The following is a 25,373-nucleotide window of genomic DNA, read 5'->3' on the forward strand; positions in this document are numbered from 1 at the left end:
GTGCAGACAAAAAAACCCCAAAGTACAAAATAAACAAACAAAAAGGCAAAATAATGATGAAACCGTATACACAAGCAAATATCAACAATATATCAGACAACTTCCTCCACTACCACTCACTTTGGTCGACTTGGTAAACAAGTACCTTCTGTGAGTCTGGCCTCTCTCTTTATAGGCCAGACTCCTCCCCTAAATCGGGAGCTTATCTCTCAGGTAAGTATAAATTAATTAAAACCCTCCTTCACCTTTAAGAATTTAAATACACTTATTAAACCAAACACATAAATAACATTATCTTTTAAAAGATAAACACACATATTAAACACATAAATCAAACGCAATAAACACTTAACATTAACATACCCAAAATAACAATACCCCTTTAACAAAAATAAATGGACTCGCCAACCTTCGGATGTACTGCGCCGGCGCGGCGCACTTTGATGACGTCATAAGCGCGCGCCGCTCGATCACTCGGGTTTGCCGGCACAGCGTGTCAATCCGAAGGCAGCTAACCAAAACAAACAAACAAACAAAACAGCGGGTGTGCAAAGACAATGTGTGTGTATGAAGGGTCCGGGTTATGGATGCTAACAGAGGGGAAGAGTGGTATGTAAACATGTCCATGTGCCATCAGAGTGTGCGTGCACTCACAGCTTCGACAGCCGGGGAAACGGGATGGATTATGAGAGGTAAGTGAATGCGATGTATGTATGTGTGTGTGTGTGCGTGTGTGTGGTTGCCAGTAATGATTACCCAGCAGGGAGGGCTAATTCTCCTCCGTCACAAATATATATGTTTATATACACAAGGAAAGAAAAATTATAATAATGTACAGACATTAAAGGTGCATTGTGTAAATTTTAGTGGCATCTAGTGGTGAGGTTGCAAATTGCCACCAATGGGTCAGTTAATTGCTCACCCATTGCTTTTAAAACGCATAGAGAAGCTACGGTAGCCACCACCAGACAAACATGTGATCGTCGGAGACAGCTTCATAAAAAAAATTGTCCGTTAAGGGCTTCTATAGAAACATGGTGGCACAAAATGGCGACTTCCATGTAAGGGCACCCTCGGTATGTAGATAAAAAGTCTCATTCTAAGGTAGTAAAAACATAAGGGTTCATTATAAAAAAGGTCTTTATACACCCCTGATAATATAGTTTTGTATATTATTTTGCATTGCTGTCAAGAGATCCTTCTAAAAATTACACACTGCACCTTTAAATAATATTGAGAATACAACTACCAAAATCAACCAGGACATTCATAAGCCTTCCCTACATTAATCCTCTCATCAAGCTGGAGGCAGTGTCACCATCATCAACATATGCCAAAAAAGCTCCCAAATTTTATGAAATACACCACTCTTATTGACAGTTTCCATTATTTTTGCAAGCATTCTCAGTGGGGATTCTCACCCAAACATGATAATACTTGACTTTTGAGTTGAAAACTGTAATCTTTGTTATGGAATTAAAGCCTGAAATAACAGTTTGTGCAATGAAACATCCAGTGATCACTGGTTTATTTTAAGTCAAATGTTGACGCATCAGACTCTGCTCATTAATATTTATATCAGTGTGTTAATGTCTGAATCATTTCATCTCTTCGCAGGATTCGTCCTCAGCTTGCGAAAGAAAAGATCGAAGGATGTCACATCTGCACGTTCGTGACGCCCTGCGAGCCGCAAGTGGTTCTGGGAAAGGACAAGGCCTTCACATATGATTATGTGTTTGACATGGACTCAACGCAGGATGCCATCTATGCCAATTGCACTGAGAAACTTATCGAAGGATGTTTGGAGGGTTACAATGCAACCATCTTTGCCTATGGACAGGTGTGTATTGTTCCCTGTGTATAGGCATTTGTCTTGTATATAAAATTTTATTATTTTACCTATAGAAAGTAGATGTTTGGAGTGAATATCAGTGCTTACACAAGCACATTATGATATTAAATATTTTTTTACTTGCACCAATATAGCAATAAATATTCAGGCAATGTAATGGAAAAATAAAATGCAAAAAATGTGTGTTTCTTTATTTAATATAGCCACCTAAAATAATTTCAAATATAATTTGAAAATATAATATAACATCTAGCCTATCATTCATCATTCAAGGTAAATCTTTTTTTTTTTTTTTTTACAAATAACCTAAATGTTAAATCATAAGAAAATGTAGATTGAGAAGAATATCATATTTCTCTTTCACATGTCCATGTATTTTTTATGTTGTCTGGCCGGCATGATCTATGACCTCCATTTCATGGTCGACTTACCATCAATCACAAGCACATAGCGCTCTGTCATCTGTCTGTCTCTCTGTCTGGCGCTGTCTTAATCCTTCTTTATATCAACAGTCTCGCTTTTCCACCAGACAGACGGAACAAACTCAGCACCAAACTATATTAAAATCTGTTTGGGTTTTTTGAAAGCGTTTACAAGAGATTCGATTCTAATTAATAAATGTCGAAACATATATAACATCTTTGTGTATCTCAGACAGGGTCAGGGAAGACATATACGATGGGCACAGGGTTTGACGTGACCATACCAGATGAGGAGTTGGGCATCATCCCACGGGCGGTCAGTCATCTCTTTAAAGGCATCGAGCAGAGACGGCAGGCGGCTGCAGATCAGGGCCGACCCGTCCCGGAGTTCAAGATCAGTGCTCAGTTTTTAGAGGTACTGTGCAAATGCTGACCTGGATCGTCATCTTTTGTTGGCCGTGTAACAACATTCCTGTCAAACCAACATTCCAGAATCAGAGGAAGGTTATTGGTTTATTAGAACGTTGTTCAAGACCTCCACTAGTAAAACTTTAAAGCAACACCAAAGAGTTTTTTATCTTAAAATAACGTTTCCAAAAAAGTTTCAGTCGTTCATCCACTCGAAACGGGGTGAACGGCACTTTCACATTCGCTTTGCAGCCCTCTATCGGCCAAAAACACACTAAAGAAGATTCCAACCGTCGGGTCGCGGTCCTGTAGTTTGAGTGAAAACTACAAAAACTTGCTTTACGGCAGACCTACAATCCAATCAGAGCCAGCTATGCTGCAGTATTTACGACAGTGGTAATGGACAATTACGCTTCTAACCTGTAGGGGGAGCAAAGAGCAAAAACTCTTTTGTGTTGCTGTAAAATATTGTATTTCTTCTCAACAACATAACTAATATTAATTGTCATTTGTCCAGTCTCTTATTTCATTGTGCACATGTATGTATGTGCTGTATCTTCAGTTATATAATGAGGAAGTGCTGGATCTTTTCGACACCACACGAGACATGGAGATGAGGAAACAGAAATCTCACATTAAAATTCATGAGGACGCCAACGGCAGCATCTACACTGTAGGGGTGACGACACGCACAGTTTCCTCAGAGGCAGAAGTGAGAATTATTTCTTAATTTATTTCTTTTTTTCAACTTTATTTAAATGCTCTTTAAAATAACAAATTATGTTGTAGATGATGCAGTGTCTGAAGCTGGGCGCTCTCTCTCGCACCACCGCTAGCACGCAGATGAACGTACAGAGTTCTCGATCCCACGCCATCTTCACCATTCACATCTGTCAAGTGCGTGTTTGTGCCCCTGCAGAAAATGTAAGTACCATTACAAATTATTAGGGCTTGAGTCTTATGGGCTGGATCATTATAATGGAGTCGTTATGGGTTTGGACATTGGGGTGGAGTCTTATGGGTTGGGTCATTATGATGGAGTCTTTAGGGTTGGGTCATAGGGATGGGGTCATTATAGGTTGGGACATCAAGGTGGAGTCTGTAGGTTTGGGTTATTGGGGTGAAATCTTATGGGTGAATTATTGGGGTGGGGTCATTATGGTTGAATTATCGTGGTGGAGTCATTATGGTTGAACTATTGAGGTGGAGTCATTGACTTGGATCTTTAGAGGAGAGTCTTCAGATTTGGGTCATTGTGGTGAAATATTTAGGGTTGGGTCAATAGGGTGGACTCATGGTTTGGACACTGGGGTTAAATCCTATGGGCTGGGGTGCCGGCTAATTTGTTGGGTCATTGGAGTCTTTAGGGTTGGGACATCAAGGTGGAGTCTTTAGGTTTGGGTCACTGGGATGAAATTGCATGGGTGATTTATTGGGGTGGGGTCATTGGCTTGGATCTTTAGGGTGGAGTCTTCAGAGTTGGGTCCTTGTGGTGGAGTCTTCAGATTTGGGTCATTTTGGTGGAGTGTTCAGATTTGGGTCATTTTGGTGGAGTGTTCAGATTTGGGTCATTGTGGTGAAATATTTAGGGTTGGGTCAATAGGGTGGACTCATGGTTTTGACACTGGGGTTAAATCCTATAGGCTGGGGTGCCGGCTAATTTGTTGGGTCATTGTGGTGGAGTCTTTAGGGTTGGGTTTATTATAATGGAGTCTTTAGGGTTGGGACTTCAGGGTGGAGTCTTTAAGTTTGGGTCACTGGGGTGAAATTGCATGGGTGAATTATTGGGGTGGGGTCATTGGCTTGGATCTTTAGGGTGGAGTCTTCAGAGTTGGGTCCTTGTGGTGGAGTCTTCAGATTTGGGTCATTTTGGTGGAGTGTTCAGATTTGGGTCATTGTGGTGAAGTCTTTAGGGTTGGGTATTTAGGGTGGACTCAGGGTTTGGACACTGGGGTTGAATTTTATGGGCTGGTGTGCAGTCTAATAGGTTGCGACATTCGGGTGAAGTCTTTTGGGTTGGCTCATTGAGGTGCAGTCTTATGGGTTTGAACATTGGGGTGGAGTCTTATGGGTTTGAACATTGGGGTGGAGTCTAATGGGTTTGGACATTGGGGTGGAGTCTTAGGTGTTTTTACAATAGAGTGGAGTCTTATGGGTTGATTCATAAAGATGGAGTCTTTGGGGTTGGATCATAAGGGATGGTGTTATTATCGGTTGGGACATCAGGGTGGAGTCTTAGGGACATTGAAGTGGAGTCTTTAGGTGTCATTGGGGTGAAAGCTTATGGGTGAATTATTGGGGTGAGGTCATTATGGTTGAACTATTGAGGTGGAGTCATTGTCTTGGATCTTTAGAGTGGAGTCTTTAGAGTTGGGTCATTGTGGTGAAGTGTTCATATTAGGTTCATTGTGGTGAACTCTTTAGGGTTGGGTAATTAGGGTGGACTTGTGGTTTGGACACTGGGGTTGAATCTTATGGGCTGGGGGGCAGTCTAATGGGTTGGGTCATTGTGGTGCAGTCTTATGGGTTTGAACATTGGGGTGGAGTCTTATGGGTTTGAACATTGGGGTGGAGTCTTAGGGATTGGAACATTGAAGTGGAGTCTTTAGGGGTAAAGTTTGGGTTAGGGCTGGGGCTATAGCTTAGAAAGCTGGGTTGAGGTCATTAGAATGGGGTAAGGTAAAGATTATTTGGCTGTAGTTGCTTAGTGTAGGGTCAATGTGGGAGTCAATAATGTTGGGTCATTGGGTCAATGCTTGTTGCCATGTATCATGAAAAGCAAAGAAATAATGCGTCTATGGATTATCGTACAACAAGTCTCTGTGTCTGTTCTCTTGCTTTTTTGCTTTGTGGCAGAACTTAGAACTTATTAAGAACTTACAGAACTTATTCCGAATGAATACACGCCAACCCTTGGCAGCATTAATGTCACATCTTTTTGTCAGCCCCCAGAACAGGACAATGAGACAGACAATCGACTGGCCAACAACTCGTCTGAGATGGAGGAGTTTGAGACACTTACAGCCAAGTTTCACTTTGTGGATCTGGCCGGGTCAGAGAGACTCAAGAGGACGGGGGCTACAGGGGACAGAGCTAAAGAAGGCATCTCCATTAACTGTGGACTGGTCAGAAATCAACCACACATTCATCTTCTGTGTAACTTCATAAGCTAATGTTACCTAAAACATTTATTATGTTTTTATCTGCCCTTGTCTTTTTTACTTTGATGTAGCTTGCTTTGGGAAACGTGATCAGTGCTTTAGGAGACAGAAGCAAGCGCTCAACGCATGTGCCTTACAGAGACTCCAAACTTACTCGCCTTCTTCAAGATTCACTGGGTGGAAACAGGTCTATTAGCTTTACAAAAATAAAAATGTATTCACCTAATTTTAAGCAGTTCGAGTGAGTCAATAAAGCTTTTTTGTTTGATATCTCAGCCGAACAGTGATGATCGCCTGCATAAGCCCGTCAGATCAGGACTTCATGGAGACCCTGAACACACTGAAGTACGCCAATCGAGCACGCAACATCAAGAACAGGGTGATGGTGAACCAAGACAAGGCCAGCCAGCAGATCAGCGCTCTGAGGACGGAGATCGCCCGACTTCAGATGGAGCTCATGGAGTACAGAACGGTGAGATTACATTCATCCATAACAAATAACTGATTCAACATGCAGAAGACTAAATTTGTGTGCAGTAACTCTGTGCCAGTTTGACTTGCATGTACTGTATCCTCAAAGTAAACACAGGTGGGGCAGTCCTCTGGGTAAACAGTATATAAACAATATATAATATTTGTAAAGTCATTTCTATCCTCATTGTAGACATAGAAAATAAATGAAATTAAACAATGGTATTATATAATACAGGGTATAAGAATATAGTGATACCTGTAGAAATCAAATCCCAAATTAAATAAAAATATATAGTAAATAAAAATATTAGTAATAAATTATAAATAATTAAAAAATATATATTTAAAAAGACGACTATTTTTATCTTACAAAATAGTATTAATAAATTATTTATTATTAATTATACTGTATAATAAAATATGAATTAATTGAAAGTATTATTTATTGAAAGGTTACTTGGTTCAGCTGTATTTGATCAGCACCTTGGGAACCCCTGTTAATCGTGAGTAGTGAAAGAAAATCTCTCTGTTTCTCAGGGGAAGCGTCTGGTTGGAGAAGACGGGTTGGAAAGCATCAATGACATGTATCATGAGAACTCAATGCTTCAGATGGAGAACAATAATCTGCGCATGCGTGTGAAGGCCATGCAGGAAGCCATTGACTCGCAGGGTGCTCGACTCACACAGCTGCTCAGTGAACAGGCCAATCAGGTGCTCTCGAGAGCAGGTACATTGTAACATCACTGCCGCCCATGCATTCATGGCAAATACTCTGAACCAATGGCATTTAAGTGCAATGATGAATGTTTTTCAGGTGAAGGTAGTGAGGAAATTGGAAATATGATTCAGAATTACATCAAGGAAATCGAAGATCTAAGGTAACATAAATTAGATTTTGGAAAAGAGCTTCTGCTAAATTTCTACATGTAAATATATTGCAGGATGAACCCAAAATATATCTAAATACCAGAATATTATACATTTGGGAGGTCTGTTTTAACTTAAAACTCACTTAGCAATGCTTCATCCACAACTGCTTTGCAACATTGTAGAAACCGTCCAGAGCACAGCAACAGACAGAAAACCCTTTTGAATTAATATGATGTCACATAATTTTGTGTTTCAGGGCAAAACTGCTTGAAAGTGAAGCCGTGAATGAGAACCTGAGGAGGAACCTCACGCGGGCGTCCACCCGTCCTCAGTTCTACGGAGGTTCTGGAGCGTTCTCGTCTGCGCTACTGGGAGCCGACCCCAGTCAGGAGACCGCTGACATAATCGAGATAGCCAAGAAGGATCTGGAGAAACTGAAGAGGAAGGAGAAAAAGAGAAAGAAGAGGTAATGAGGTGGTAAGAACTGCATCTGGAGGGGCTGTTACCATAGTAACTGGCTGTATGTTATGAATAATTGCCTCCATCCCTAGCTGGGTGAAAGAGAGGCATTGTGGGATTTCTGTTAGTGTCTTTAAACTGTGTAATTACCAGTGCAGACATTATGTTAATGTCTGTAATGAGGCTTTCAGGGAGAAAATTTGCTATCCACAAATGTTTTTCTCCATAAATCTGTGATTTTTATTGTTTTATTTATGATAGATGTTATAATTTTACAATATATAATATTGTCCCTATGACAATTAAATTGTTATGGCTTGGCTCACTGCAAAAATGACTCTCTTACTTAGTATTTATGTCTTGTTTTCAGTAAAAATATTTTAAAATTCTTAAATGTAAATGTAAGATGTATTTTCTTGATGAGCAAAATGACCTAGGAAAATAAGTCTAGTTTTTAGACAAAAAAAATGTATAAAATGTAAGCGAATTTGTGCTTAAAAAAATCTGCCAATGGAATAAGAAAAAAAAAATTAAGTGTTTATGTAAATGTAGGTTTTTATTATTATTATTTTGCTTGTTTTAAGCACTAATTTACTTAAAGTTTATTATTATTATTTTTTTTTTATTATTTATTTTCCTATTTTATTATTTATTTATTATTATTATTATTTATTATTTATTTATATATTTTTTTATTTTCCTAGGTCATTTTGTTCATCAAGAAAATACATCTTAATTTAAGAATTTTTAGATATTTTTATTAAAAAACAAGACAAATATACTAAGTAAAAAGTCATTTTTTGCAGTGCTGTTTTCTCACCTTAAAATCACAAAAGCATTGAGAGTTATGTGTTCCTGTCGCTCAGTAGTAAAGCACTGCATTAGCAGCGCAAAAGGTTAGGGGTTTAATCCCAGGAACACACATACTGATAAAATGTATATACCTTGTAATGTATTGTAAGTTGCATTGGATATAAGCGCTTGCAAAATGCATGAACGTAATGTAATGTGAAGTTATATCGGTGGCTTTGTGGAAGATATCTAACATCACATAAAGTTATGAGGATAAAGGAAAACAATTTTTTTTTAGTTTGTACACTTTTTTGTGGATAAAGAATAGTTATTAGGGTATGACCGAGACAATTATATACATCAGACTGGTTGATGAGGTAAAATACTTGCAAGAAAACCATATTCCACATTATAAAATGATGATGAAACATAATTTACACAGTTAATATACAAAATGTAACATTCGAGCACATATCACACCGTAAATATCCTTTATAAAGTAGGAAATTCCCAGGATGCATTGCAATTGTAAACATGCATCTGCCGTTTATTAAAAAAGAGCACAAAAACTTTGTAAAGCAACCAAAATATTTATAATTTGATGTAATAGTCCATGAAGACGGTTTTGTAAGTGAACCACAACTCTTCTTTACTAATGTCAGTATCATCTGTCTCTTGCTTTCTGTTTCCTCTGCCTGACTCTTCACCTTTGACCTCTGACTGCTGCAGACTCCAGCAGGTGCTGAGTGACAGGAGAGAGGAGGAGGAGGAGATGGAGGAAGACAGGTTTGTCGCTGTGTCACCCTCTCCCTCCTCGTCCTCTGTTATTTCTCATCATAACCCACCTCTACTTGCAACCTTTTTATTCTCATAGTTTTCGTTTTTTTATTTAAGGTAGTCTCTGGAAAAATACTTAAAAAATTGTTTCACTAACTTATTTATTCGATAAAAATGTCCAATTTTCGGGTGAACTAATCCTTGAAATGATTAAAAAAAAGTAATTTTTGTTTAATATAAAATGACTTCTGTATAATATTATTCCATATTTTTCTTTTGTATAATATATTGTCATCATACCAGTTGTGTGTTACTGTAGTTCAACAGGTAGAGTATAGCATTAGTATCCCTAATGTAATATAGCTTAATGTATATGAAATCAAATCAGTTCTTCCTCCAATGCCTCTTCATATATGGATCTTTTTAGGAAACCTTCAATACGTCACTAATTAAGCTAACCAGCGAACTACAGTAACTAAAGTAATTTAATATAAATTCCATGTTACAATAAAAAAACAACATTGTGAATTCTCATTAAAGGTGGGGTGCATGATTTCTGAAAGCCAATGTTGACATTTAAAATCACCTAAACAAACACGCCCCTACCCCAATAGAATCTGGACCTTCTTTTGATAGAACTGCCCCACAAATACGTAACCCAGGCAATGATGTTGGTTAGTAGACACGCCTCTTACTGCTGATTGGCTACAAGTGTGTTTTAGTAGTTTACTACTAATATGCGGGCTCTGTGACCCACGATCCAGCAGCCGACGTGTGTCTATTTTTTTATGTCTATGGCTCACACAATATAGATACATATATGCCACATTGAGGGATTTAGCCTGTCGCTGCGATGGGTCAACTGCTCCGACATACTCAGAATCGCCCATAATACGGTATTATCATGGTCCTAACATCATGATACAATATTATTAAGATTTGGGGGTGCTGATATACAGTGCTGTATTGCACTTTGTTACTTTTTCCAACTTTGAACTCTCAACATCTGTTTTATCTAAAAAGTAACTTTATTTGTTTGTTTATTTCACTTTATTGCTGCAAAATAGGATTGTCAAGCCGACAAAGTGACCAACACTTTTATGAAAACCTGTTATAAATGTTGTATGCACCTGGCAAACTCAACTAGGATCTTTGTATGTCTATGGTTCACACTGTTGTTTGGGGTGGGTCCAGTTTCTAAATTCTGAATGTGTATTAAAATGTGGGTGGTTATTATGAGGTCATATTGTAATGTCATGATCACAGTCCTTTCTGAAGCAGTTCATTCTGTTAATACTTAATATGGTTGAGGGGGTTTTGTGTATGTATATATTAATTAAAATTGAGATTATTTCTCCATCATATGTTGATATAATAAAGCCTTTATCATTTCATGTGCAAAATGACGTTTTCACTTCCCATCTAGTTTTTCTCCGAATGAATCGCTTTTTTAATCAATTTTTAACAACAAATATTAACTTTTTTTTATTTCAATGTTTTATAAAGGTTTATCTACATATAAAATCAACATTTTAATTTCGAGTTTGTCTATTTTTTTGCAGTGCCAGCAAAGACGAAACACTTCACAGCGAGGCAAAGATCAGTGAGGGAGAGCCATCAGAACCCACCAATCACGAGCCAGAGGTGCTTTGATTGACACTTTGCCCTTTCAAAAACATTTTACAGTGGAGTTAACAATTGTTGACCGGCTAAATTCCCACAGGAAACCAGTGACCGCGAGGAAGGGGACGGAGAGGAAGAGGAAGAAGATGTAGATGAAGAGGAAATTGATGCTGAGGAGAGCTCTGATGACTCTGATTCTGAACTCGATGAGAAGGAGTGATCATCTTTGCCATTACATTTGAATAATAAAAAATTATAGAAAGCTGCCACATGATAAACTTGAAACAACACCTTTAATTAATTATTATTATGAACATTACATAATGTGATAACATATAAGATGTTGTGATATGGATGCCAATATGGACCATATGCATTCAGGTCAGTTTGGGCTAAACATACAGCATCTACACTATTAGCCTACCAGCTACTCTTGTAATCCAATTGTTGTTTATTTTTGTCATCGATCAGAGGACTTCCAGGCCGACCTGGCCAACATCACATGTGAGATCGCCATTAAGCAGAAGTTAATCGATGAGCTGGAGAACAGTCAGAGACGCCTGCACACGCTCAAACAACAGTACGAACAAAAGCTCATGATGCTGCAGTGCAAAATCAAAGACACACAGCTGGAGAGAGACCGCGTCCTGCAGAACATGGGTACCAAAACATATAGCACATTGCAGGTCCGAGTCTGGCTTGCAACCTGACACAACTAATTTGTGTTTTGTATTCGTATGCGTGTGTGTGTCAGGCTCTGTGGAGTCGTGTTCAGACGATAAAGCCAAGCGCATAAAGGCCGAGTATGAGAAGAAACTCGGTATCATGAACAAAGAGCTGCACAAACTTCAGGCGGCACAGAAAGAACACGCCCGCTTACTCAAGAACCAATCACAGTATGAGAAACAGATGAAGAAACTGCAGCAGGATTTAGCTGAAATGAAGAAGACCAAAGTAAGACTGAATGTTTAATGTTTTTTTATATAACCTGCGCCATCTAGTGGTCACCATGCATACTACACCTATTAAAACGGTGTTAGAGGTATCATAAATTTAGGGCTCATCAACATATATTGAGGATTAAATTGGCTAGGGTCCATGTAAAAAAAACCTCCTATGTCCTAAATGGATCCCAACATAAAAAGATTTTTCTGTAATACATCCCAAGGTCATTTTATTACAACCTAACTTTGGAATTGATCATTTGTAGTTTAAAGTCTCTGCAAACAGGAAGTAGCGATCAACTTTACTTCATTTGTGAAGTATTTCCGAGTAAAACATAATATCAGACGAGGAAAATAGTGGACGGTGAATTCATTAGATATCGAAAAGGAGGCATTTTATTCGGAAATGGAACCCGCAGCAGACTGACAGTTAGAGGGGGCGAGAGGGGGCGGGGTTTACAGATGCTCCGCCCAAGAGTTCAAGCTGAAGTCATCATAGAAGGATCGCCACACGAGGGCGGATGTACATTTTCAGATTTTGGTTCAGTTTATGAGGGCACATGCATTAAAACAAAAAGGCCCACACAGGTTATTTGTTTATAAAAGACATTGCAATATTCTATGAAAAAATACGAATTGTCAGTTTTGATTTCTTGGGGACTTTTGCTCTGATGTTTTACATTTTTAACCTTTAACATTTAACAAACACTGGAGGTGAGATAAGTATCGCACTATATTGTCTTCATTATGGATTTTTAGTGCCGATACCGATTTATGACCGATACAGGCTGACATACAGGAAGATATTTGAAGCCGATATTGCTTTTGCTCACTCAATTTACATCATAAAAATATGCAGATACACACAAAACCTACAAAAAATCGGCCCGATATATTGGCCGGCCGATATATCGGTCAATAACTAGTCTTCATTGCACACACCATTAGCTTCTGTTGCATTTTTTGGACAGAAAGCAACTAGGTAACATTAAATACTAGCATTAAAGGTAGTTTACTGTCGTCAGGTGCGTCTGATGAAGCAGATGAAGGAGCAGCAGGAGAAAAGCAGGATGGCGGAGTCCCGGAGAAACCGTGAGATCGCCACACTTAAGAAGGACCAGCGTAAACAAGAGGTGCATGATGGGAAACTAAAACTACTGCCATGTAAGTCTGCGAAATGTGCAATATTTTCAGTGATGTGTGTTTTTTTTATTACAGCATCAGCTGAAACTGCTAGAAGCTCAGAAAAGACAACAGGAGCTTATTCTGCGCAGGAAAACTGAAGAGGTGAAATATTCCCTAAAAAATACAGATACAGCTTCTTAAAAAATAGGATTAATACTTTTTAACACTTTCCGATTATTTTTTTTTGTACTGTCATGCTTATAAAGGTAAAACATTTTGTTTAAATAATGTTTTATGTCATATTTAGAAATGGTTTTATTTGTTTTGACTATCAGCACTTACCGGTAAATTACTGGTAATCTTACAACCTGTCTTACTGGTAAATTGGGAGTACTGATTTACCGGAAAGGTTCTGTTCACACATGACATGTTAACGGCAATTTACCAGTAAATTACCAGTAAAGACTGTATGTGTGAAAGGGACTATTAGCACAGTCAATTTAATGTTTGATTACACAGAAAAACAGCTGTGATATTTCTGTGATTATTTCGACAGGTGACTGCTCTAAGGCGACAGGTGCGGCCCATTTCAGGAAAGGTGACACGGAAAGGGAATGTACCTGAGCCGAGCCAGGATCACCTACATAGACCACCCGCGGGTCGGACGTATCCGAGCTCTGGAGCACCTAATGGAACCAGGTACAGATGCTGAAATAAATCTCCTGTGGATTAATATACATATAAGCGACCACATCTTGTTGACTGACATCTCTTGGCTTTAGATTATACTATCGCAGGCCAGCTGGCATATATTCTACACGCATTGCCCGCGGGAAATGGCAGACTCTGGAAAGGCGTATCTCTGACATCATCATGCAGCGAATGACCATTTCCAACATGGAGACAGACATGAATCGTCTTCTAAAGGTAAACTCAACATGCATTCATTGAAACAATACATCTGTCTTACATCTGTGTAATATAAAAAAAGTTTACTGATCCCATCAAAAGATTAAACGTAGGACTGTTTGAAATCTGTCCACAGCAACGTGAAGAGCTGACACGAAGACGTGATAAGATCAGCAGAAAGAAAGAGAGATTACTGACAGAGGAGCCAGAAGGTGAAAAAGATGTTCAGCCTTTGAATGAAGAACTGGAGTCTCTGCTGGCCAACATCGATTACATCAATGACAGCATCTCTGACTGCCAGGCCAACATCATGCAGATGGAGGAGGCCAAGGTCAGTCCACTCTCAATCTATTCACTTAAATGACTCTGAATCAACTCACTGAATTGACTTGTGTGTGTGAAATCATCATTCTGTATTACATTATTAATATATTTTCACATATTATGCAAATCTACTTTTACAAGGTGTTTGGACATAAATGTGTGTTGGCAACAAACCTACAATGAAAAAAATCCACCCTCTCCTTCATTTTTAATCCCAAATAAACCAAATCAGTTTCATTAGACATGCTTTTTTGATTCTCTTGTTAATATGACATCACACTGATAAAGCCCCACCCACGGCCACTGAATGACTGGATAATTTTACCCAAAAGCTTTTCTAAATGTATTTGTTAGCACATTGTAGCTCTAATACGGCTAAATATACAATTGTCCCAGACTGTATTAGCAGGATCTATTTTAACCCGAAAACGCTCACTGTCTGTTTGTAAGGGAGTGAGGAGCTGTAGCTCATTTGCATTTAAAGCATAGACTTGAAGCCAAAAATGTCCGACCATGGTCACCGCCATGTTACGTAAAAACGTCAGTATGGAGCCAAGGCATGCGCAGAAGGAATCGTCCGTGGAGCCAGAGGCGGAGCCGCGGTATCAAACTTCCTCCCAAACGCTGGCACGACCAATTCAACCATGCCAATCATAAAGACACGCCCCGTTTCTATAGCATCAAATTACTAGCTAAAATGAAAGTTATCACAAAAATGAACACTTGAACATATATCAGCGTGATAACAACTACCTTAAAGGAGGAGTCCATGATGTTTGAAAGCCAATGTTGATATTTGAATTCACCTAAACAAACACGCCCCTACCCCAATAGAATTTGGACCTTCTGTTGATAGACCCGCCCCACACATACGCAACCCGGCATTTGATTTGATTTGATTGGCTATAAGTGTGTTTTGGTAGTCGGCCCGTCTCCTTCTCCAAACCGTTTTTCAAACATCGTGGACTCCGCCTTTAAAGGACCAAAACCATCTTTCGGAAAGTGTAAATAATTTTTTTATTTAGGACTTTCTTAGTTAGTATTTTGTCTTGTTTTAAGCACAAATATCTAAAAAGTCTCAAGTCAAGATGTATTTTCTTGATAAGCAAAATAATCTAAGAAAATAAGTCTAGTTTTTAGACAAAAATATAAAATTTAAGTGAATTTGTAGATTAAACGAGCAAAAAAAATCTGCCAATGGTGTAAGCAAAAATATCTTTAACTTTTTTCTTAAACACTCAATTAAAGAAAAAATAGCTTACCCCATTGGCAGAATTTTTACTTGTTTTATCCACAAAATCACTTAAATTTAATACATTTTGTTTAAAAACTAGACTTATTTTCTTAGGCCATTTTGCTCATTAAGAAAAAACATCTTGATTTAAGAATTTTTTTATATTTGTACTGAAAACAAGACAACAATACTATGTAAGAGAGTCATTTTTTGCAGTGTAACTACACACATGAAAACGCACTTTTTTGTGACCACCCAAATAATGGGCTTTTTGGACATGCTATAATAAATGATTTGTAGTGTATTTTGAGCTGAAACTTCAGACACATTCTAGGCACACCTGAGACTTATATTACATTTTTTTTAATTGGCATAATCTGTGGCCTATAAAAGTGTGAGTAAATTTGGATATTGAGGGCACCGGAAGGGCTGCAGTGCAATCTTGTGTCGAGCTGTTGAAATGTATGCGGTGTAAGCCACGCTGGATAAGTATGTCTGGCTGTAAGTGTACACTGGTTGAATGCTTGTCATTGTGGTTCATCAAGAGATTGGAGAGTCCACTTTTAAAGGCACAAAAGAGGATGTTTTCGCCGACTGAAAATCCAAAAACTGTTACTGAGTTTTTGAAATGAGCGCATGCGTAAGAACAGCCCCCCTCCTTTACAGCTCATTTCTAGGGAACGCCCCCCAAAACTCGTGCACGAGTATTTGAACACGAGTGTTTGTTCACATATGCTGTGTCGCGTCAGTGGATTCATTATGTGAAATGATAATAAACACATAAGACCTAAAGTTAGATCAGTCAACGCTACTCCCATTTCAACTACCTTAGAAAATAAGACCCATGAAAAAAATCTGCCAATGGAGTAAGAAAAATTTTCAAGATTTTTTTTTTTTAGAATTGAGTGATTAAGAAAAAAAGTCCAACTATTTCAAGATTTTTTTAAGCACAAATTCACAAAAATGTTATATATTTTTTAATATTATTATTTTACTTTTTTCTAATAAAAAATCTAGAACTTATTTCCTTAGGTCAGTTTGCTAATCGTGAGGCAGCACTACTGTCAAATGCATACATGTAATGTAAATGAATCAAGTCACTGAAATGAGTCAAATTACTACAATTATTGTGATTAATTCATTAATCATATCATTGCTATTCACTAAAAATTACTGATGAATCTCAATTAATTCAACTTATTTTAAGCAAGTTATTGAAATGACTCACTAAACGAGTTCACTAAAATTACTAGAAGACTTTAAAATCACTGAAATGGTTGTGAATCAATTTAGTGTAATACTCTTACACACCAAACGTGGGGCATCCCGTTACTCGGTCTAGATTACTCGCGGGATTTAACTTCGTGTCATACAAGTTTTTCACTCGAGTTGAATATTTTCAACTTGGGCGAAGACGCGTTTGAGGCCCCACGCGAGGACGTGTCTGATCACGTCTTTGCATTGACTTTGAATGTAATCTACTCGCGGAAACTGTGAACTCGCGTCTGGTGTGAACCTACAGTTAGAGTATTACACTCAATTGATTCAGAATCAATTTAAAGTCTTCTAGTAATTTTAGTGAACTCATTTAATGAGTCATTTTAATAATTAGTATAATCAATCAACCTAAACCCTCTAAATGCAAATGACACATTTTGTATTAAATCAAATCACTCATTAATGATTATAGTTCCTTTAAATGACATTGCTCTTATTTAATGGATTGTTTTCTGTGTGTGTAGGAGGAGGGCGACTCTGTTGATGTCTCAGCTGTGATTGGTTCCTGCACTCTGGCTGAGGCTCGATTTCTTCTCGATCATTTCATGTCCATGGCCATAAATAAGGTATCAGATCACAGAGCCATTATTCAGCTGAATGCTTTTAACTTGGTTTTTCTCGACTCGGCATTTGATTGGTTCTTAACAGGGTCTACAGGCATCTCAGAAAGAGTCTCAGATAAAGGTGATGGAGGGCCGTCTCAAGCAAACTGAGATCAACAGTGCCACTCAGAACCAGCTGCTGTTCCACATGCTGAAGGAGAAGGCCGAGTTTAACCCAGAACTGGATGCTTTGTTGGGGAATGCTCTACAGGGTAGGGACTTCATGGCATCTAGACACTCAAAACCAATCCAATCTGACCATATTGATCAGACCTGTTTATATTTCATCAGTTTGCCAAAATATCTGAGCCTCCCACTTCCATAGGAGGCAACCAAGGACCTTGTTAAAAAAACAGTAGAAACCATCACATAAATTCTGTTCAATTTAATGTTTTTTAATGGGAATTGTATTGGTTGTAATGGAAACTATAATAGTCTCCCTATTGAAAAATCCAGCTAAGACCACCATAAGCTGGTAGCTGGTTTATGGTGTCAGTAGCTGGTTATGCTGGTCCTCCCAGCCTGGCAAAGCTTGTTGAGCTGGTGGGTGAGCTGGTCTTCCAGCCAGACCAGCTGAGTCCATTGAACAAAACACAGCTAAACCAGCTTGTTACACCAGCTAGGGCTGATGGTCTCGACTGGTTTGTGGTCTCTACTTGATTTCTGTTGTTCCGGACCTTAAAAAAAGAAATTTTGTAGTGGTTTTAATGGTAAAGGCTAATGGTTCCTAACGGTATTTTAATGGAAACCAACAGAATTTCTGTGACGGTTTCTATTGTTTTTTTCAGCAGGGGGTTCAGATCCAAAGCTTATTGATGATAGCACAAAGATGCAATGCATTAAAATAACAGCACCTGGGTTGGCACAGTGGCTTAATGGGCAGCTTTGTTGCTTGACAGTTTTTGAGCCTCAGCTGGGACGGGAGGTTTATCTTTTGGAGCTTTTCCATTGCATACTACCCCACGGTTTAGTTTAGTTTGGGTCGGGTCGGGTCAGTTCACCTCACTTTGGCGTGGTTTGCTTTTTCCATCGAGTTTGGTATCACTTCGTAGTGGGAGGGATTATAGGCGTGTCGTTGTATTTCCGCTGCCTACTGCTGTGACATCATACAAGTGAGAGCGTCGCTGTACATTCCCATACATTTATTTATTTCTCAGTCCGCCACAAAATTTAAATTGACCACCACAAATAGATGTTTGCGCATCGCGTTTATCACTTCCTCTGTCTTACATTCAGTTTCTGTTCAAACACCCGTGGCGTCAGTCGACGGCGCTCCGCTGAGCCTCATTGAAGTTGCATTTAAGCATATATAATGCTGAAGTGCTCGTCGCAAATGTGCCGCCACAAACTGCAAGTCTGGAAAAAACTGTTATGGTGTTCCCACTGATCTATATAAATGACTGGATTGCGCATGACGTCACACTTGTGAAGCCACCGCGCCGCCATGTTGGTATACCCAAACGTTCTATTAAATCAATGGACATTATCAGATTTTAATGATAAAACATCACATTACTCGTCTTCGTTTTTATATGTGAAGTTACCCTGTACATTATTATAACACAAACGTCCAAAGCATGTAAATAGTTATTTACTGAAAGTTGTACATTTTGCGTTTTAAACAGTTATTATACATTCATCTTTATACAGTATCAAATCAGCAGACAGACCGCAGCATATTAAGTATTAATGACAATAAACGTGCTCATTCTGAAATCTAAATAAATAATCATGCTTTGTACCGTATGTGCATGCAATAATTTGTTAGTTTTGTAATTATTTTATCTAAACTTACAAGTTACCTAAACTTATTTAAAGAAATAACGCTGACCGTCACAGTGTAGCTGAATGTCAAACAAAACTTTATTTATACCCGTGTCATTAACAAATGCAACAGACACACTCACCTTAACGGTTTTTTATAAATCCATTATCCTGCCCGATTAAAACATAAACATTGCAAATAACACCAGAATTAACAAATAATTAACGTACACATATCCTAAAAATTAACCTTATGTAACTGATACGCTGTAAAGGGGGTAAATTTTGATCATGAGTTTGAATGGAAGTCAATGACGCTCTCTGCCGGTTGGGTATACCAAGATGGCGGCTCGAACTCTGCGCTGGCTTCACCTCACGCAGTTACGTTAAGCGTTCTATGCGCAATCCAGTCATTTATATAGATCAGTGGGTGTTCCCGATTCTCAACATGTGGATGTTTTTCATCGCTAAAATAAAGTTTGGGAACTTAAAGCAGAGCACAGATGACAACATGTTTGCTTGAGACAGCGCAAGCTAGCAATAAAGGTAAAGCTAACATTATAGCGATGACGCGTAGTGATGATTCTCTGAGACCAATCAGTGATCTACAGTGTTTTCGCATCACGTTTGGTATCAGCTCGGGTCGCTTGGAACCCCAACCGAGGTGGTACGAAAAAAAGTATCGGGTACCATGTACTGCACCTAATGGAAAAGCTCCCAAAAGTAAGCTGACCCGACCCAAACTAAACCAAACCGTGGGGTACTACGCATTGGAAAAGCGCCATAAGTGGAGGTTGCATGTTCTCCCCAGGTGAAAAAAAAGTTGTATTTAATGTATTAAAAATATACTTAAAATTTAAGTAATATGCTTTTAATACATTTGTATTCCCAACGCGCTTATTTAAAGTGTATTAAAAATATGTTAAATAGCTTTTAAATGTATTTAAAAAAAGTGTACTAGAAATACGTTGGTAATAAATATATGCTTAATTACACTTTTTAAAAGTATGCTAAACTCAAGCATACTTTTAATTTATTTCTAAAAAGTGCACTAAAGGTAAGCCGGTAATAAATATATGTTTAATTACACTTTTTAAAAGTATGCTTAACTCAAGTATACTTTTAATGTATTTCTAAAAAGTGCACTAGATGTAAGCTGGTAATAAATATATCTTTAATTACACTTTTTAAAAGTATGCTAAACTCAAGCATACTTTTAATGTATTTGTAAAAAGTGCACTAGAGGTACGCTGGTAATAAATATATCTTTAATTACACTTTTTAAAAGTATGCTTAACTCAAGCATACTTTTAATGTATTTGTAAAAAGTGCACTAGAGGTACGCTGGTAATAATTATATCTTTAATTACACTTTTTATAAGTATGCTAAACTCAAGCATACTTTTAATGTATTTGTAAAAAGTGCACTAGAGGTACGCTGGTAATAATTATATCTTTAATTACACTTTTAAAAAGTATGCTAAACTCAAGCATACTTTTAATGTATTTGTAAAAAGTGCACTAGAGGTACGCTGGTAATAATTATATCTTTAATTACACTTTTAAAAAGTATGCTAAACTCAAGCATACTTTTAATGTATTTATAAAAACTGCACTAGAGGTACGCTGGTAATAATTATATCTTTAATTACACTTTTAAAAAGTATGCTAAACTCAAGCATACTTTTAATGTATTTATAAAAACTGCACTAGAGGTACACTGGTAATAATTATATCTTTAATTACACTTTTAAAAAGTATGCTAAACTCAAGCATACTTTTAATGTATTTATAAAAACTGCACTAGAGGTACACTAGTAATAAATATATCTTTAATTACACTTTTTATAAGTATGCTAAACTAAAGCATACAGTATATGTATTTCTAAAAACTGCACTAGATGTACGCTGGTAATAATTATATCTTTAATTACACTTTTTATCAGTATGCTAAACTCATGCATACTTTTTATGTATTTCTAAAAAGTGCACTAGAGGTACACTGGTAATAAATATATCTTTAATTACACTTTAAAAAAGTATGCTAAACTCAAGCATACATTTAACATATTTCTAAAAAGAGCACTACAGGTACGCTGGGAAAAATATATCTTAAATTACACATTTAAAAAAATATATGTTAAACACAAGCATACTTTTACAGAAGTTTTAGAGGTTTTACAGAAGTTTTAGTGTTGAGAAAAAAAAAACATATATTTTTAAAAAACATGTACATTAATTTTAATAGGCTAACATTGCAATTTCAACATCATATCATTGAACGTGCATTATATAATAATTTTACAAAGTTAATCCACATACATTTGTTAGTGTTTATATTCAAACAAGACACGTGACGGACGTGACTAAACCTCATTGGTTCTTGGGATTCAGTACGTCACATTGGCTTCCTGATTCAGTTGTTTGATACACAACGTGCGTGATCGTTGGTAAATGTGGATTAAAAGTTGAAACTAAAACTGTTAAATTATATATAGTGATCATCAGAGGACTTGGCTGAAACAACGCGATTCACATGGATTACTTCGGCGATGTTTTTATTGTTGTTGCGATTAACTTTTTGAAATGTGAGCAGTTTTTAGTTCAGGTATCAAGTGGATCTGACATCGAGGGGATATATAACGTTACGTTTCTTGGATTTCATTAAAGTACCTCGGTTTTTGTTTGAAGATGAATGAGAGAACATGAGGGTAAGTTAAGTGATGACAGATTTTTGCTTTTTAGATTTTTTAGTGAACTATTAAATAAGTAGAACATTTAGTATTACAGTATGTCTTAATTTGAACCCAGCTTCTTCAAGCGTGTATGTTGTGTGGCTTTTGGAACATACATTTTTTGTGAGTAAAGTTAGGCATTTAATTTCTCTTGTTGTATTTCAGAAATCATAACAGCCTGTCTTTTTTTAGCACAGCGGCATTCAAATTGACCAATCAGAGCCGAGAATTTCTAATACGTCAAAGTAGAGATGAACAGATGAAGATACGGCCCATAAAAATACTTATTCTTGGTGGTAAGTTTTTAGTTCTACAGTATTCGTATAACATTTAGATCACTTTTACCTTTTTCTAATGCTATTGTTTAAAGAGTAACTAAACCCTAAAGCAACTTTTTTTAGTTAATGATCTGTAAGAATGATGCTTTATTAGTGTACGTTTTTTGACATTTGGATATAAAGTGTTTCAATACTACAATATATGGTGTAAAAACGTCTGAGTGCTGCCCTCTTCAGGTTGAACGGTGGCTACTGCAGTTGAATTTTCCTATTCGATGTTGGGTCCAAAAAATATGTCGTGACTAACCAGGTTCAAACTCACTACACCCTTGTCACGATCTCACCACACACTTGGTACAAGCTTAGTTCGTCCTCTCTATCTCCGTTGGGATCTGCCAACTTTTCTTGCATTTTTCAAATATTGGCAGTGGGTGGAGTCAGGCTCTGACCAGGGGTTTAGTTACGCTTTAATGCAATGCTAGTACTAGACTAAAAGGTATGTTTGTCTTCTCTGAAAATAACATCTGTGGTTATGAATTTTACCATAGTCTTTTTTACTTTGTTTTTTTACACCCTCTAATGTTTCAAGATACTAACTCAAAAATAACCAAGTAAAAATTTTTGACAATCAGCGTGAATATACCACAATAAAACAGTAAAACTCTGAATGTCACATTTTACACTATCAGCATCATATCATAATATGTAATTCTGTTCGTTTTGCTTTTTCCTCATATAGCAGTAACAGTGAGATCTCACTTGTCTCTCTTATTTTACCTGACACTTTTAGACAACATTACAAAGACAATAATATTTTACTAATGTGATTAGCCTGCTGGATGAATTGTAAAAAAACAGCACAATGTAAGCACTGCTAGTACAGGCTAGCTGAATATATCTTAATGATTACATAGACAAGACACATAAAACTTGCAACCTTTCTCAGTTTGCACATCTGGACAATTCTTCACACATCATAGGTTGTAAATTTGGGTAAATACAGCAAATGAGTAAATTTTAGCGATTCTGCTGTCACTCTGCTTTAAATCTCCCGTATCAGAAACTTAACCTTGAGTCAAACGTGGAAGTTTAGTGTGCATAGAGTCCATTGGCATGACATCTGATTTCCTTAAATCTCCTTAAACAGAGGCGAACTTTTCTTGTAAGCAAGACCACAATAGACATGTCAATAAAAAATGCCCTTGGTTAAAATAAAACACAATTATCAAAGTAAAGCATATCCTGTACACACAGGTTGCATTATATTAGTGTCAGTGAGTTAAGCCTCCTATAACCCTATATGTTCAATGTAACTTGTAGAGTGCCATGTAGTGACGGATCAAACGGACACTCGTGTCAAGCTTGATGAGGACACAGTCAAAGATTTAAAAGGTAAACTGAGGAGTTAACAAAATTCTAATGCATATCTATGTTCATTAATTATTGGTTAATTTTGTATATATTCTGTTTCCTTTTAAAAGACCTTGTGATTAAGTCTTCAGTGTCTGAATGGCAAGAAGAAGTGACCCTCCACTTAAACGTGACATTTAAACTGCTCTGTGTTTTGGTTCAGCCATTTGCAGGTTTATCTCGAGTTAGTTCAAATGCACTTCTGCATTTTTCCCAGTAACTTTTTGTTTAGAGAATAACATTATTATGATTATATGAATATTCAATGGTTGCATATTCATAGTGTACTTTTCATATTGATGTATAAATGTTCCACAATTTGATAAAAGTAGCTCATTGCATTTCACTGATCTTTGTTTTATATTGTAAAATCATTTCAATAGCAGTAAATACATACTTAGTTGTTTCTTTAACATTTAATTAGTTGTTAATGATGGAAGAAACAGTATCATTTTAGAATGAGTTAAAACATGTTTTGGAGGCAAACATGCAGGTAAAATACTACATATATAACATTCTAGTAGTATACTGTACTGTAATTCAAATGTCACATACAGTACATTAGAAATGATGTATTTTATGTATACAAATGTGTGGGCAATATATTATTATTTCATTTTGTATGCTATATTATTTATGTAATATTATTAAATTATATTTATAAATGTTTAAAAGGTGGCTTCAAATGTGCTTCAAGTTGAAACTGAATACAGTTTTAGAAAATAGCACAGTTGACTACACTTAGATTGTCTTAAGTTTGTCTTAACAAGTACTAAATACTACTTTTTACTATATTAAGCACAATTTACTGCACGAAAATAAAGCGCTTTTAGTACCTTAAGGTTATGAACTTACAGTGTATTTTAGTGAACTTTTTCACCTGGGAATACATTTGGTATATTATTTTAACATACTACTAGTATATTTTAAAGTAGATTCGTAAATGTTTAAAGGTGGGTTCAAGTTGTAATTAAAGATATTTTTTAAATGCAGACCTAGTATATTAAAATGACATTTTAGTTCAACTTCATGGTGTCTCAAAATAGCACAGTTGAGTACACTAAGATGGTCTTAAGTTCATCTTAAAAAGTACTTAATACTACTTTTTAGTATACTAAGTTCAAAATTAGTGTGCGAAAATAGAGCACTTTTAGTATAATGTGGAAAGTGTACTTAAATAGTGTATTTTAGTGAACTTTTTTCACCTGGGAATACATTTGGAATATTATTTTAACATACCATTAGTATACTTTAAAGTATATTTAAAAATGCTTAAAGGTAGGTTTAAGTATACTTCAAGTTATAATTAAATATATTTTTTTAAATACAGACATAGTATGTTAAAATGACATTTTAGTTCAACTTCATGGTGTCTCAAAATAGCACAGTTGAGTACACTAAGATGGTATTAAGTTCATCTTAAGAAGTACTAAATACTACTTTTTAGTATATTAAGTTCAAAATTAGTGTGCGAAAATAGAGCACTTTTAGTATATTGTGGAAAAGTGTACTAAGTGTACTTAAATAAAGTGTATTTTAGTGCACTTTTTTTTCACCTGGGTCCCTGTGTCACTGTGGTTTTACTCTATGTACTTTGGTTTCTTTCCAACAGTCCAAAAACAACAAGGTTAGGTGAACTGGGGATGCCAAATTGTCTTGATCCAACTTGGTAGCACACAGGAGTGTGTTTAATATATCGATACGGCGATACATCTTTATAAACTCCTAATGATCCGTGCATTGATACATCATCTTCTGTTTCGATTCTGATGCACCTCTAAGAATATTATATTCAAAGAAAAATGTTTCGTAACGCCTACGCCTATGAGTCAAGACCGAGTCTTTGAAGGGTCGAGAACGAGTCCGTTGGTTTTCAAATACAGTCTAGTCCAAGTCAAGACCGAGTCTTTGGGGAAGCAAGTCTGAGTCCCT

General features: G+C 36.8%; 1 protein-coding gene and 1 long non-coding RNA gene across 7 annotated transcripts in view; both read left to right on the forward strand.

Annotated features, from left to right (window-relative positions):
* The window catches only part of kif21a (kinesin family member 21A), a 69,954-nt gene that overhangs the window by 26,487 nt on the left and 18,094 nt on the right, over positions 1–25,373 (forward strand). For 5 of the 6 annotated variants that reach the window (XM_073868359.1, XM_073868358.1, XM_073868363.1 and 2 more), the window contains exons 2-23: positions 1,618–1,840; positions 2,507–2,689; positions 3,245–3,394; positions 3,472–3,606; positions 5,628–5,807; positions 5,915–6,030; positions 6,120–6,315; positions 6,855–7,044; positions 7,132–7,195; positions 7,444–7,653; positions 9,168–9,224; positions 10,778–10,859; positions 10,939–11,052; positions 11,309–11,498; positions 11,593–11,792; positions 12,808–12,915; positions 13,001–13,069; positions 13,464–13,606; positions 13,690–13,834; positions 13,953–14,147; positions 17,117–17,218; positions 17,301–17,466. In XM_073868359.1, coding sequence (XP_073724460.1) covers positions 1,618–1,840; positions 2,507–2,689; positions 3,245–3,394; positions 3,472–3,606; positions 5,628–5,807; positions 5,915–6,030; positions 6,120–6,315; positions 6,855–7,044; positions 7,132–7,195; positions 7,444–7,653; positions 9,168–9,224; positions 10,778–10,859; positions 10,939–11,052; positions 11,309–11,498; positions 11,593–11,792; positions 12,808–12,915; positions 13,001–13,069; positions 13,464–13,606; positions 13,690–13,834; positions 13,953–14,147; positions 17,117–17,218; positions 17,301–17,466 — 3,218 coding nt within the window. The remainder of the gene's footprint in view (positions 1–1,617; positions 1,841–2,506; positions 2,690–3,244; positions 3,395–3,471; positions 3,607–5,627; positions 5,808–5,914; positions 6,031–6,119; positions 6,316–6,854; positions 7,045–7,131; positions 7,196–7,443; positions 7,654–9,167; positions 9,225–10,777; positions 10,860–10,938; positions 11,053–11,308; positions 11,499–11,592; positions 11,793–12,807; positions 12,916–13,000; positions 13,070–13,463; positions 13,607–13,689; positions 13,835–13,952; positions 14,148–17,116; positions 17,219–17,300; positions 17,467–25,373) is intronic. The other variant, XM_073868362.1, reaches the window with a different exon arrangement.
* On the forward strand, positions 20,919–24,982 carry LOC129434878 (uncharacterized). Its single transcript, XR_012369907.1, has 4 exons — positions 20,919–21,729; positions 21,946–22,049; positions 23,352–23,423; positions 23,513–24,982. It is a non-coding gene; the product is annotated as an uncharacterized lncRNA (long non-coding RNA).

The sequence above is a fragment of the Misgurnus anguillicaudatus genome, chromosome 6 (genome assembly GCF_027580225.2).
Source record: "Misgurnus anguillicaudatus chromosome 6, ASM2758022v2, whole genome shotgun sequence".
In the NCBI taxonomy this organism is placed as follows: domain Eukaryota; kingdom Metazoa; phylum Chordata; class Actinopteri; order Cypriniformes; family Cobitidae; genus Misgurnus; species Misgurnus anguillicaudatus.